Source organism: Solanum verrucosum, unplaced genomic scaffold (assembly GCF_900185275.1).
Source record: "Solanum verrucosum unplaced genomic scaffold, falcon-dt-bn FXZP01000281.1, whole genome shotgun sequence".
NCBI lineage: Eukaryota > Viridiplantae > Streptophyta > Magnoliopsida > Solanales > Solanaceae > Solanum > Solanum verrucosum.
In genome coordinates this window covers 1,372,864-1,388,750 of record NW_026020554.1, presented here as the reverse complement: position 1 = coordinate 1,388,750, position 15,887 = coordinate 1,372,864, and the positions used below count along the sequence as shown (strand labels likewise).

Genomic DNA, 15,887 nt, shown 5'->3' with positions numbered 1-15,887 from the left:
TTCTACTAGTCAAACCAAGTTCTAGCAACATCCTTCAATTGATACGCAACTAGTTCAACTCGCTCAGTATCTGATACATGCATCACATCAAAAATCTTCTTCAACTCTTCAATGAAGTTTTCTGGATCCTCAGTAGTGCCCGAACCCGTGAAACTCGGAGGATTCATCCCCAAGAACTCACGAATCCTTGAAGTGTCAGCTCCTTCATGTCGAGCTCCCCTTTGCTGACCAATCTGATTAGTTACAGCTTGACTTAGAATTCTAATTGCCTCTCTGAACTCGGCATTAGAAACTTTCTCTTGATCTTGCACTCCCTGGGCATAAGGTAACTCTTGCTCATCAACATAACGTCTAGGAAGATGCCCTTTGCCAACTCTTTGTGGAGGCATGAATATTTGAAAACACGCGCAAGCACAGATTAGAAGGAAACTTTTAGAGATCAACTCTAACGCACGAAATGAGTGTGAAAGAAATGAGAAATCTTCCTAAATGTTGCAGCCTCCCAATTATAAATGTGGCGTACTTCACACCGATAATTAGGACTCTATAGACACGACTTCATAGACTCCCTAGGACTCTTGAACTTTGTGTTATGATACCAAGTTTGTCACGCCCCGAGCCTACACCCTGGGCGGGACCGGCACACGGAGACCATTTCTGGCCCCAAGCGAACCCTTGGCATAACTTTCTTAACTCAGCAAAAACCTAACCCAATAGAATAACTCAATGCAAATACAAGGTTACAAAATAACTTAACTTATAAAACCTGGCCACAAAGACAACTCAAATCTCAAAATAGAATATTTACATTTATACATAGATGAGAGACTCAAAACTAACTGACTAACTGTCTATGAAGCCTCTAAAATACTGAGATGAATGTTGGGACAGACCCCACAACACCCTAATAAAACAAAACTAAGAACACAAAATAATTGAGTCATCCGGAATGCAAGGAGGCTTACCACTGACTCTGGAGTGCTCAGCTGGATCAACGGCGTACTGGATGCTGATCCTGGGTACCTAGGTCTGCATCATAATAAGATGCAGGCCAACTGGCATCAGTACATGGAATGTACGAGTATGCGAGTTGAAAAGCTAAACCACAACTTAAGCTTGAAAAGAGTAGAAAGGAACTCTTACCTTGGCTCTGTTCGACTCATGAATAACTGAACTCAATAGATAAAGCAATAAGACACATGCAATATATAAGGCTTGTAAAACAATATAAACGACTTAGCTTGTCAATGATAAAACAATAACAACTCAACTTTACTTATATAAAAGTAATATAACTTATGTGGGAGGTTCTTTAATCGACAACCACCACTATGAGCCCTAGTGATGATACAACATTTTACCTCACGTTGCCCAAGGACCATCCTATACCTTGCCGTGATATATGAAGCTAACTTTACTAAGTGGATCCACTAGCTTAATGTAACGACTCGGAAAATGATAGAGTGAAACTAGAGCCTCACATGTGAGTTTGGAGTCGAGAACTTAATGAAATGATTATATTTGAATTTGACCCAAAAGTTCTTAAAAATGTGCTTCGGAAGTTACCGGAAACTTGTTTAGCTGTATATTAAAAGATCCGTTTTGTTTTTCGAAAATCCGACTTCATATTCTTGTTTAGGGGGTCAAATTGAGTGGGAAATGGGTCTAACCCAAATTTTAGAGCAACCGTATCAAAATTCGAAATTTCCAAGTGAAGCCTTTTTCGAGGGTCTACTTTGGAGGGTCATATCTCCTAGCACACAAATTATTTGGGTGGCCAATAATATATCCATGGAAAGCCCTTTGAGTTAGCTACCTAACTCACTTCGTTTCACCTCATTCGGAGTTCGGACGAAGAAGTTATGCCCATTTTCGTAAAATCTGTCCGGCAGAAAAAGGCAAATTCCAGTAGCTGATTTTACTGTTCATTTAGTGTTCACCCGCCTGAAATTTTTTCTAAGTGTTGGACCATTTTTTTCAAAGGACTTATATTATTTCCTATATACCATTAGTTCATTCCCATCCCTAAAAACATTTCCCTCTCTACAATCCTCCATTTAAGAAGAAGAAGAAGTGGGAGCTAGGGCTTTGGATTCAAGGCTTTCTTCATCAAATTTCGTGGGAGATCATAGCAAAGGTATGGTGGTCTTGATCCTTGTCTAATTTTCCATTCAAGGAGCCAAATCCAAAGTTATTTCAAAGTATGAAAAATTTAGGTTTTCACTCAATCTCATGGGTTCTTCCACCAAATGGTTTTAAAAGGTTTCTAATGGCACTTTATGGTTATATTGTTGTTGTATTGACGATTTAAGATGAAAATACTCCATGAACCCATGATTTCTCTCTATTCCTAGTTTATGCCTTTATGAAGTGGGTTGCTAGATAATGAATGTATATGAATCAAACTTGTTTAAAGGTCTTTAGATTGTTGAAGTATGTCATTACCCATGCTTATTTTATGGTGTATTGTTGGTGTATTGGTATGTGAGGCTTATGGCCTTAAAGGCATAGTATGAGAAATTGGAGTGTTATCATGACATTATACGAATGAGAATTCAATGAAGATAATGTGATCATGTTATGAATGTAAAGGTGTTGTTGTAGGTTGTTCACTGGTTTGGTTGCATAATTACTACCCTATTTTCCATGCTCTTTGATTCCATTACATGCCTTCAAGGTGTTTGACAAAATGTCCAACTATGGAGAATTGATGAATCGATGCTTTAAAGTTTGAGTTATGAGATGTATGGAAATCCAGAGATGTGTTGATGACACTCATGAATGTTGATGATATAATATGAAGAATTCTTCAATATAAAGTATACCTTGAATTGGTAGGGCTTATGCATCATTTTCTTGTATAAATGATTATATTGTTGATTGTTGAATCCTTGGATCGGTAGGCTTATGGCACCCTTCCACACATGCTTATAATGAACCTTGGATCGGTAGGCTAATGGCACCCTTCCATTAATGATAAGTAATGAACCTTGGATTCGGTAGGCCTATGGCACCTTTCCATAAAGGTTAATGATGAGACTTGAATCGGTAGGCCCATGGCACCCTTTCAAGAGGAGTTAATGAGCTTTCCTAAATGTACCTTGAATCGGTAGGCTTATGGCACCCTTTCATGTGTTAAATAATGTACATTGAATCGGTAGGCTTATGGCACCCTTTCATGTGTGATGATGTCAAAGTAATGAACTATTCTATGGGAATGTAGGCTAAGCACCGAGCGGATTTGGTTAGATGGAAACTCCCCCGACAGTTAGACATGAGTTTCAATGATCGTCTACCTTATCCCATAAACTATGTGCCCGCATAGGAAGCTAGTGGATCCATTAAGCTATATATACCGGTCTTCCTTAGGCAAGTAGACCACCTCTTTTCGGTGTGGGGATTCATGACACCGGATTCCATGACAAGCTCTCATGGTCTATGTCGGTTAAACGCTTACTTCCCATCATGTGAGATTTCATTATGGTTTCTTGACAGGTTCTACAAAGTGTAGGTAGTAGTATGGGATGCTACCTATACATTGCACGAGTAGGCTTGGAGAGGGTCATAGTGAGTTTCTCTAAATCCTAATGACTGTGACATGAATGTACCATAAATGAGGTTATTAAAGAATGTTGGCTCTTAAATGCTTAATATGTTATGCATGTTATACTTGGGTTATATTACGAGTTATTTTCCCTTGTCATGTCTTAATTAATGATATACCTCTTATGTATGAATATTGTGCAAAGGTGAAAGAAAGGAATGATAAGTTACTTTAAATGACCTAAATGTGGTGCCTTAGTATGGATGGTGGTATGGGACGTCATCCATACATTGCACGAGGTATAACATAAGGGTTTCTTGAGGTGAAGGTCCAAGGTAAAGGTTTTCATGTTGATATTGTTTAAAGGTGATATTATGACTTACTTGATGTTATGCTTGTCTTGTATGTCTTTTATGCTATTGTTCATGATATTTCAAAAAGGTGGCATAATGCATGGTTTCTAACTAAAATGTCCCTTTTTAAGCATGTTTTGCATGGTCATCATACTTAGTACATTTTGTGTACTAACCCATATTCTTCATATTTTTACTATAAGTGTAGGTTCCGGCAAGTGATCCCTCCTAGCTAGTTTGAAGTGTTGGATTGCTTTCCTCCAAGACTTGGTATGTCCTCATGGATTCGAGGACAAGACTTTTAAGTTCTTTTGTTCATGTAATAGACTTCTTTTGATTGTAAAGGGCCGTGTCCCTACTTATGTTTTGCGACTGTGTCTAAGATGGCCATGTGAGACTTAGACTTTCGCTGTGTGTTTTTTTAAAGTTGTTTTAAGAAGTTTAAATGTGTGGATGTAAATAAGTTTTTTTTTATTATTCCGCACTATTTTCATTATTGAATGCAATGAATGACTATGTGACTTGTATAAGACCCCTTCGGGGTCGAGTACGCCTTGTTACGACTTGGGGGTGCTCCCGGGTCGTGACACTTAACTTTCCTGATCATCTAAAAAGTATGACCCGAGAAATCCTATGTTGGCGTATGGTTCTTATGGAGAGTTGAGTTAATATGAACTCATGTCCCCAATTCGGTGCTCAATACTACTCCCAAAAATACTTTAGCTCATAAGTGTCTTTAAACACATCTTGCTTTAGTTGAGGTAATTATTCAAAACTTAGCCCAAAGGTACTTTTGGAAAACATGGTTCCCCTCTTACTCAAATGTAAAAACATTTATAAACTCCTTTGGGAATACTTAGTTTCCTAATAGCCTTTTGAGAAATGAACTCAACTTTAAACTCTTGACTTAACTTGAAACTTGAGACTCTTACTTAGCTTGAAAATCAATACTCTTTTACTTGACTTGAAACTCTATACCCTTTTACTTGACTTGAAACTTGAGTCTTCAAATGAAGTTAAAACGTTCACTAAAGACTCTTGACCAACTTTATAAAAAACTTGCTTTGACTTATTTAACTTCTAAGCTTGGCTCTAACTTCACTTGACTTCTAACTTCACTTGACTTGGAAACTAACTCTCCTTGAATCGGATTATGAATTCAAGGTGTTTGATCACATGTTATGGATGAGTTTGGGATGTTAAGATGTACCTTAAAGTATTGGAAACAACTATAAAACATAGGTACTTAACCAAGGAACATGTATGAAAAAGTGGGGAATGAAAGGTAAATGGAAGGATTGGCGTCCTTGGTGCTCTAAGAGGTGCGGGGCGCCAGCCCTCAAACTTCAGAGGGGCCTGCTGGGCGTTCTGCCCTAAGGGGAAAGTTCAGCGTCCCTTTTTGGGGTGCGCTGGCTGGCGCGACAGCCTAATCCTTTTCCCCAAAAAATCTGACTTTTTCCCCTTGTTTCTTCCCAACTCTAAACCCTCTCAACCTCAAAGGTTCTAGCAGCAAAATCACAACTTAATCATGTCCCAAATCAATAAGGAACTTCAACACCACAATCAACAACACAACCAACAACTTCAACAACACAACCAATCTTATCTTGAAAATAAAACGAATTTGGAGTGTGGGGGAAAGGACCAACCCCAACACTAAGGATCATAAAATCCCTCAACATACAAGAGATTCAACTAAAAAACACAACCAAATCATGTCCCAAATCAACAAGGAACTTCAACACCACAATCAACAACACAACCAACAACTTCAACAACACAAACAATCATTTTCGAAATTAAAAATGAGTTTGGAGTGTAGGGGAAAGGACCAACCCCAACACTAAGAACTCACATACCTAGTAGGGATCACCCCTGACGATATCCACGATGATTTCCTTGCTTGATCTTCCCTTTCTCCTCTTCTTCTTCTCTTCTTTCTCTCTTATCTCCCAAGCCCTAACTCACACTCTTTTAAAATGGGACAAACTGATCTAAAAATCAGTCTAACACAACAATATAACCAAAATAATTGGTTAGGAAAAAGACCAAAATACCCTTAAAATTTCTGGACGGATTTCTCTGCCAATTGCCTAACTTCCAGAGGGCATAACTCCCTCATACGAACTCAAAATCGAGCAAACTCGGTGGTGTTGGAAAGATCATTCCACAAGCTTCGCAAACATAATTGGAACTACTACTAAATCATCCTGATCTAGGAGTTATGACTGCTCAAAGTTGGCCAAAAACTCACTTTTTCCACACTTCACCAAATTTCCAGATTCTAAACTTAGCCAAATTTCCAAATTCTGAATTTTTCCAAAAATGACTACTTCCAATTTCAAGCTTCTTCATATTCATTTTAAATTGTCAGATGTTACATCATCAATCTTGACTTAACCAACACATGAAGCATGTCCCATATGATCACAACAACATATATTAGTTCACTCATGGAACTCATACCCAAACTGTTAGTGTACTAGCATGGTACCCGAGTTAACCATAGTTAATGTACCGATATGGTATCCAAGTCAACTATCAATCACAAACAATTTGCACAATCACAATCACAATGAACAATCACACTTGAAGCCACAAATAAATTAACAGGTTCATATGAGATTTAGTAACAAGATATCATTTTATATTCACCCCTTATGGGTTTTCTGCATATATTGCACAAGTAATAGTATAAAGTAGTTAACATGAAAATATTACATGCATTGGAAATAAACAACAATTACCTACCTCGAATCAAGTCATGAAAACTCTAAAGAATTCAAGCTTTCCCCTATTGCAAGACCTTGACTTGTTCTTGATAAAAAATAATAATAAATACAACAATCAATAACGAATGACCTAATAACACCCGAATTATACTCAAATCTTAACCCTAGGACAAATTCATGATCATTATACCCAATCAAGACCTTTCCCACCATAATTCCAAGTTAAAACCCTCACATAAAGTTGACCACCATTGCTCTAGGGTTTAAGAATCAATTTACATGTTAAGAGTGTAATTAACTTACCTTTATAGAAGAGAATGATGAAAATGCCCTAGGTCGATTTTGGGACTTTTCTGCACAAAAATCTGACTAAGTCCACTATAATGGCCCAACCTGATAAAGCAACCCACATGCTACAGCGGAAATTAATTTATCCTGCTATTGCGGTATGACACTTGCTATAGCGGCTTGTATGGAGGCAGAAACTCATAAATCCTCCCCAGTTACTTTATTTCGCAACAGACCTTCAAACCTTGACGTTCTATACTACCCCTTCACTCCAAGTTTGATATTGAGAGTTCCATTTACCCGAATTTGATTTCGAAAGGCCTTATGGGGTTCCTTAATGTCTTAAGTACTAGAAAACATGATCTAAGCTTAGACATTATCCCCAATCCCTTCCCCGATATCCCTAGACCCCACATTGCTAAGATTTCAACTGAGACTGGCCTAACCTAAGATTTTTAAGTTACTACTCAAAAAGTTTTCTGATCCAAATCTTTCATCATTGGTCTACTTATAATGATCGAAAGGGGTCATTACAAAAAATATTTAATTTGGATCCCAAAATTAAGGGGTAATTAACTAATTTGAACTTATCCATGTAGTTATGCGCTTTTTGAATTGAAATCCATTTTCTGAAATTAAAAATCTTGGTTTTGATACTTTGATGGTCACTGAAATTCTTTTGATGAATTATGTTGAACAAATATCAATCTAATCTGATTGATCGTAAAGCCTATAACAATAGAACCGAAAAAAGTATACAAAAGACAATTTTTTCTATTGTAATTACTAGTATTTTATATTTGTATTATATTAATATCAGCGTATATTCGTATCAATGTGATTTTCATTATTGATGAAATTTTTTATTTGGAGAATAGACTGGTGATCTCCTTATATGGACTTGGACAATCCTCCCTCTAGAGTTAGTTTTTGAGGTTGAGTTAGACTCATGCGTAATATCTTTACATGGTATCATAGTCACCAGGTCCATTTCCGTTTGGGCTCTCGATACACGCTCAAATCAGGCCTGGATGTGAAGGGGAGTGATAGAGTAGGTCAAAGCTTCACATTGATTGGAGAATGGACTGATGATCTCCTTATATGGACTTAAGTAACCTTCCTCTCTGTTGAGTTAAGCCTAAATACTATATCTTCACGGCTACAAACTGTTCCAACTAAGCCGATATATGAAAGTCTCTTTATTACACTTTATATATACACTCTAATATAGGGGTGTACAAAATCGAAGCGAAAACCGAGTCAAATCGAAAAAAAAACCTGACTAGTGATTTGGTTTGACTTGGTTTGGTATTGGAAAAAAAAACCCGACTATATTTGGGAGTCAAACCAAAAAAAAACCCGACTAGTGGTTTGGTTTGACTTGGTTTGGTATTGGAAAAAAAATCTGACTATATTTGGGTTGGTTTGGTTTTAACTAAAAAAACCAACCCGAGACCAAACCAACCCGACATTATATATGTAATTTTAAAATTTTATTTTATACATAAAAATATTTACTTTGATATAATTTTAAAATATTTCTTATGCTATTTCATAGTTTTTATCTTTTAATGTATTATTTCAAGTTTAAAATTTAGAATTCGGAATGGTCCAATAAAGATTATAGTTCATAGATGTTGATACTTATAATAAAACTTAAATCAAAATCAAATTAATACTAATGCAAAAAGAAAATCAATTCAACATTGGTTTAGACAATTAAATACATAATCTAATTTTAATTTTCCTTAAATATCTAGTAATGTAACTAATACCTATTAAACTTATTTTAACATGATTTAGTACTTTTAAATTATGATCATTTTCATTATGACTTTGCAATATTTATTTTATACGATGATTTCATTATTATTTTTTATTGAATATTTTAGTGTCATCAGTACTCATCTCATATTTTGTGTTATTTTCTTAAGAAACATCTTAGATAATTGTATTTTGGTTGGACTAAAGAAATATTTGGAGCATAAGTTAATTATATGTTTGTATGCAAACTTAAACGAGAAAATCCAAAAATCTGGAAAAAAAAATCCGAGGTTTATTAGTTTGGTTTGATTTATAAATTTAAAAATTCGACACAATGGTTTGGTTTGGTATTTGAAAAATCCAAACCAACCCTAGGTTGAAAAACCCAAAAAAATCCGAATTTTATTAGTTTGATTTGGCTTATAAATTAATTTTTTTTACACAAATGGTTTGGTTTGATATTTGAAAAACCCGAACCAACCCGGTAATGTACACCCCTACTCTAATAAATATAATTAAATTATTTTTTCTCAAATATCTCATTTAAAAGGTAGAGGGGCAATAACGTCATTTGGAGACACTTGGGCACCATCGATGAAGCCATAGAGATGAAACCTAACGTAGTATTTTGATGAAACATGCCATGCCATGCAATCTCCAAACATTGCCTATACTTATAGGGGCCCTAATGTAGTTTCTTCCCCTTTAACACGTGTCAACATCTCAAACCATCTACCAAATATGACCACATATTTTGTTTGCCAAATGACATTAGTTATTTACTGTGTAACATACATTTTCCAACTCCAGTCAACTCACATTCCCACTACTCAATCAATTGAACAAATCACAAAAGAGAAAAAAAAAACCCAATGAAGGTACAAATTTCAAAAATTCAATTATAGTGTGTTCTTTCTTCTTTTCTTATCCATTGTTCTATTAGAGTACTTCTTATAATAACTTCTATTTGTTGCACTTTTTTTCTTGTATTTTTAGATCTTCAATTGGGTGCATCGCAAATTTCATCAAAAAGGTGATGCTATATTAGCCACGAATTTCATCGCTAATTTATAATTAGCAGTTCATGACCTACATAATTTATCTGTCGCTAATTCCTGTGTTTTATATTTGGCAGATGGGAGGAAAGATATTGATGAACTAAAGATTAGCAATGAAATTATTGGTCATCATGACACACAAATTCTTCTTCAAGATGCCTCATTTGCACATATGTTAGACATTTGGAATGGAGGACTACTTACAATTGGCACATTTGGATTTGATCCACTCATGAAAAATGTTCAAGATCAACAAAGTGTCATAGACATTGAATCCCTAGAGGAAGAGGAAGAATTAGAAGAAGAAGAATACTATTCAGTGGAAAATGAAATTCAAGAATGTGAAATTCCATTTAATGATCATGAGGGAATTAATGAAGAATTGTACCCTTTAATATATGCAAATATTGGAGATGAAATGATTTATAATGAGGACATTATTGAGTCAAACAACAACTCATCTACTGATCAGACCAATACTAAGATGATGAAAAAAGAAAGGATCACTCTAGCAGATTTGTTCTCTGCTGATTCTGATCATCATCACCGTAAGGCAGATCGTCGTTCTGCAAACAAAATTACAGAGTCAGACATTTTCACTAAAAAGTCTAATTCGTCTCCACAAGTCAAAAATGGACTTTCTTTCGCCAAAAAGCTCATTCCACGTGTCAAGGACGAGCCGATCCAAAAGCTACAAAAAGTAAGTCTAAAAGTATTTATATTTTTATTTACGTTTTTTTTTTTTATAATTGTGGTGTTCGATGTCACCTCCCACCAGCAACAGACAACAGGTAACTCCATGTTTTTTTGTCTCCCGCTGAGTTTTAACATGAGACTTTAGGGTTCTCAACGACTTGATTGACCACTAAGCCACATCTTTAAAGTAAATTTAACTTTCTTCCATCGAAAATATAAATTAAATTTTACAAACACTAACGTTATTAAAAAATAATTACTTTATCATATCAAATTACATTACAACAAAAACAACATTTGGCGGCAATAAATATAGACATTAATAAAGAGTGCTAAAGTTTTTACCCTCATTAGTTAAGTGTCATTAGAACCAATGTCGCAAAAGGCTTTAAGGACATGTACAAAGAGTGCTAATTGCCGCTAAAAATACATATTTAGCGGCAATTAAGCTATTGCCGTTAATTAATTACCGCTAATTAGGGGTGGGCATAAAAACCAGAAAACCAAAAAACCGAACCGAACTGAACTAATTCGGTTCTTCGGCTTTTCGATTCGGTGTCAGTGTTATTTTTTCGGAAGTTCGGTTCTTCAATTTGGTGTCTGTGTAAGGGTCTCAAAACTTTGGTGCACCGAAAAACAGAAATTTTTTAATTTTTTTTTTTTATATATATATGGTCATTCTCTTAACTAAAAATTAAAAATTCAATCAACAATTAAATCATTCATGAACAAATCAAAGTAACACCAAATGTACAATTCAATAGGTAACTTGAAATATTAATTTCCAAGAGAAACTCAAACATATTTCTACCAATGTACATTTACTTGTTTTTCTTGATAAATTGTTGGAGGCAGTTCTTGATAAAGACAAATATAGTCTTTTAGTTAGCACAATAGGTGTTCCACAGTAATACGCATCATTCCTTAACATAGTTTTAAATTTCCAAGTATCTTATACTTTATCCTTATTTTATTTTTCATTCACACCGAAAAACCAATTTAAAAACACCGAACCGAATTAGTTTGGTTTAATATACGGTGCACACTTTTCTAAAACCGAAAACCAAAAAACCGAACCGAAATTTGATAAAATCGAACCGAAGAACCGAACGCCTACCCCTACCGCTAATAATATTTTTGATGTAGTGTTAAAGGTAACTACATGTAATTATTGGCAAGCAAAACAACCTGGAAGAATGTTGTTAAAGTGGAATTCATAATTTAAAAGAGAGAATTCTTTTACATATAGTCAATATGTAAAAGTTAAATATTTTTCTTTTCTTTTCTTTTGCGTGCATGCAATGCAGGGGCGGAGTCACAATGCAAGTTACACGCTCTGTGCTCGTAACTCAGTAATTTTAGTTAAAACATTGTAGTATTTGTGTTAAAAGTTTCATTTAGTATACGTAAATAATGATTCAGAACAATTCATAAATTAAAAATTCTGACTCCGTTATTGTCTAATCAAATTTAATCAATTGTGATAAATTAAATGTTTTGTAGTTGATGACGAAAGTGTTGAAAAGGAAGGTTCATCCAGATATTGAAACCAAATTGGGCAAAAACAACAGTCAAGTGAAAGCAGGTAGCATGCTTGGTCTTTCATGCGTTAAACACGTCAGGGTTGAATCATCTGTTTCTCTTCTCCTAACTGATCAAGGTACGTACTATCCTTTTCAGACTCCACGAGTGAAATTATACTGAATATATTGTTATTATTGCATACATACTGAATGGTTTGATTTGGAATAACAAATAGTTTCGGGATAAATTGTAAAATTATTTTATCTCATATTTAATATAATTTTGGATTCCAAAATTCATAATAACTAATCTCAAGATAAAATAATATAATGACAAATATGTCCTTTCCCAAAGCTTTTCTCTCAAAGTTATTAATATTTACTGAGTAATAAAAATATATTCATTAGATTATTTTTATTCTGATTCGATTATTATAATTTTAAAATAACTTATTTCGAAATCAATTAATCTTTTGTTGCCCAATTTCCATGTAGCGCGACATGGTCAAACTGATAATACATAAAGTAACACATTTTTCGCTGTAAATCCTCCTTTCTTGTTTTCTTCTATCTGTTTCTTGGAATCTTTTTATTTATAGTACATTTTTCCCTTTTTTATGTTGTGCTAGACCAAAGGTTTAAAAATAGAGTTAGGCCCAATATTGATTTGACATGGTATTAAAGCCACACCTAAAGTGGGTCCTAGGAAATCGAATAGTTACCTGAGGTGGAAATTACAATTCGTATCCATGAATATGCACGCATTGGATCAAATAATGGAACCCTGAATAAAGAATGTCTAGCTTTAGGTGTGAGGGGATTATGAATGGAATGTCCCACATTTTTGAATGACATGGAATCTTGAGGTTCTTATAAGGCTTGGATAATCATTTTTTCTTTGAGCTAATTTTTGAGTTGTTAGTTACATCGAAGATCAAATTTAACAAATAACATATAAAGTGTTTTTTTTTCACTCAGTGTTCGAATTTCGTATTTGAGTCAGATTATATTTGGATCACGCATTGCATAATTCATTTTGGGGACAACACTACAATGATTGTTTGGTGGAGTAACAAATAAGTACTTATGGATCGTTTGGTCATTGGTTAGAGTTTTATAGTTATTAGTAATGTAGAATTTTGCAGAGTTTATTTATTATTTATTTTATTTTCACCTTGCATTAATAAAAATACATAAATTAATTCATACCTTACAATTATATAGAATTGTTAACTAAAAATTAAACAACATAGTTAACGTGCTAAGTTTTATACATAACAAATAAAAATGCTATCAAATATGATACTAAGTATATTAATTTAATACATAAATAATTAATTTCCTAACCATTAAGTAGTAACCTCTTAATTCTTTGTCAAAGGCTTATTTATGGGCTAGAAAGCTAGGTCTATGCTATAGTATAAAAATAAAAAAGATTTGACCCTAGTTTTAAGGCTATTTAATAGAACTTGAGTATTATTACGTGGCCGAGCTACGACTCCGGGCTCGAGGCTGGAGGTTGATTGGTGTCAGACTGAAAATCGTTGTGAGTGCACTTCAGCTAGAAACTGAGCTATTACGGGATTAAAAAGGGTCCCTCGTCTCCTTTTTAGACAATTCTTCTCTCATGAGTTATTTTTCAAGATTGATATAGTCCCAAGATCCATTTTCTTACGTGGTATTAGAGTCAGTCTCATCCCAATTCATTGTTTCTGATGTTGGGACACCCATATTATCTTGTCCACGCTTAAACTGTCCACTCTTGGGTGATGTGCGGGTGTTGGAGTCTTATATTAGTGGGATATGAGGTCTTCGGTCTCCTTATATGATCTTGAGCAATCCTCTCTTTATGAACTAGCTTTTGAGATTGCGTTAATCCAAGATTCATTTCGGTATTAGAGTCAGACCCATCCAATTCATTATTTCCTATGTTGGGTCCCCCATCTTAAATTGTCCATGCTCTAGAAATGTGCAGTCCTGAATGTGCGTGGGTGTTGGAGTCCCATATCGATGGATAAAGGGTCCTTAGTCCCCTTATATGATCTTCGATAATTTTTCTCTTATGAGCTAACTTTTTAGCATTTAGTTAGGTTCATGATTCATTTCTTTAATATCAGAATGCCATTTGATTTCCTATATTATTATCAATCTTTAATAACTGACTTTTTCTCTAACATACAAATTGTTTTCCATTCTCCAGCCAAACGTTGGAAAACATTTTACAGAAAAACAATTTTCGAAAATATTTATGTCATATCATATAATACTAGTACTTCTCTGTTTCTAAAGTTTCCAATCTTTCAATTTGGACTGCAGCTGATTACTCTCTAAGTTTTTGTCAGTAGTCTTTTAGTAGGAATATTTATTATCCTTATCTAAGAGGAAACGTTAAATATAACTATAGTACAAAAGGGATATATGGAGCTATGACGTAACTGATAAAGTTATTGTCATGTGACTAGAATGTCACAATTTTGAACTTTAGAAATAACCTCTTGTAGAAATGTAGGATAAAATTGCGTATAATAGACTTTTGTGGTCCAGTACTTCCCCATACTCCACGTATAAACACTTTTTTAATGATCATATATCTCCATTGCAATGATATATTTTTTATTTTTTTCCCCTCATTTTTGCAGATCTCACGGCCTAAGCTGACCTATTCCAATTCAATTACTTGCTTTCATTGGCTTGGGGATGAAATGAATGAATTAATAATGTTTGTAAGATTATTGTTTTAATTGTTTGTAAAATTTTCAATATTGTGAACAGCAAGATCATGTGATCCTGTTATTTTTCATGGCTTTTGGCCTGTGTCGTGTGTGACAAAAAGGTTTTAATATTGGTGTTGAATTTAGGGTTTGATTTTGACTGATTGTTTATTATTTGGAATTACCTTAAGTGTTTTCTTCTAGCTAATAATTAATCAGCAGTGATTATTATGCACTTTATAAAGAAAAGAGAAAGTTTAGCTACTTAATTAATTAAGAAAAAGGCACATCAAATTGAATGATTCTTATCCAAATTACAAATGACAATATCAATTTGTATTAGTTATTTCGAGTGATGATTGATGTTTGGACCATAACACAAGTAATGAAAGATATATTGGATAACAACTATTACTTGGCTTATAGTCCAAACATTGTTAGATATTTGTCTCTAATCTAAAATTTCAGTTGTCTTCCTCCCTTCGCTCTATAACTGAATAAAAGGACGAAAAGCCAATCTTTGGATTAAGGAAACAAACTGGCATGTTTAGAAATGAGACGTCATTTACGAGTTTCATGTTGAACAAAGTAAGATGAGAAAGACGCACAGAAGAAGTATACTTAACGCGTGAAGGATCCGTTGAGAGTTCTATTTTTCATATAGATCAATGGGTACACTAATCTCCGTGTGAGATTTCTTTTGTCATTTTCTTTTTACTCAATTTCTACTCATCAACTTGAAAAGAAATCTCTCGTCGTGTATTAAAGTTTCATAAGGTTAAATGTTTTTTTTAGTTAAATTATCTAGCTACTAACATTATTCGAGACCCACTCATTAGCAACTTTAGTCTAATGAGCCTCTTACTCAAGGCCCACTCCTATTGAGCCTCTTAAACCCTATCTCTCTCTCTCTCCTTAAACAAACAAATTATTAAGAAAAATCAAATTCTTATGTGGGGTTGTTAGATAATTTTGCCCTTGTCCTCCATCGATTATGTAAGAATTTTTAATGGAATTTAGTAATTTGAGGCAACTCGACTCATGTCTAAAGGTTTTAAATTAAGGGTGTGTTTGGTATGAAGGAAATATTTTCCATAAAAAATGTTTTTCTTGGAAAATAAGTTCGTTTCTAACTTATTTTCATATTTGGTTGGTGAGTGAAAAATATTTTTTTAATGTTTGGTTGGTGAATGAAAAATCATTTTCTAAAAAATATCT

General features: G+C 34.2%; 2 protein-coding genes across 3 annotated transcripts in view; one reads left to right on the top strand and one right to left on the bottom strand.

Annotated features, from left to right (window-relative positions):
* The window catches only part of LOC125810175 (serine/arginine-rich splicing factor RS31-like), a 108,767-nt gene that overhangs the window by 30,114 nt on the left and 62,766 nt on the right, over positions 1-15,887 (bottom strand). The window lies entirely within an intron of this gene.
* Positions 9,501-14,823, top strand: LOC125810173 (protein TILLER ANGLE CONTROL 1-like). Its single transcript, XM_049489698.1, has 5 exons — positions 9,501-9,559; positions 9,678-9,714; positions 9,817-10,439; positions 11,939-12,095; positions 14,598-14,823. The coding sequence occupies exons 1-5, from the start codon at positions 9,554-9,556 to the stop codon at positions 14,609-14,611; spliced, it is 837 nt and encodes a 278-aa protein (XP_049345655.1). The 5' UTR covers positions 9,501-9,553; the 3' UTR covers positions 14,612-14,823.

Coding starts and splice junctions, on each gene's coding strand:
- LOC125810173 (XM_049489698.1), top strand. Junction 9,715..9,816: donor TCGCAAATTTCATCAAAAAG/GTGATGCTATAT, acceptor TATATTTGGCAG/ATGGGAGGAAAGATATTGAT. Junction 10,440..11,938: donor CGATCCAAAAGCTACAAAAA/GTAAGTCTAAAA, acceptor AATGTTTTGTAG/TTGATGACGAAAGTGTTGAA.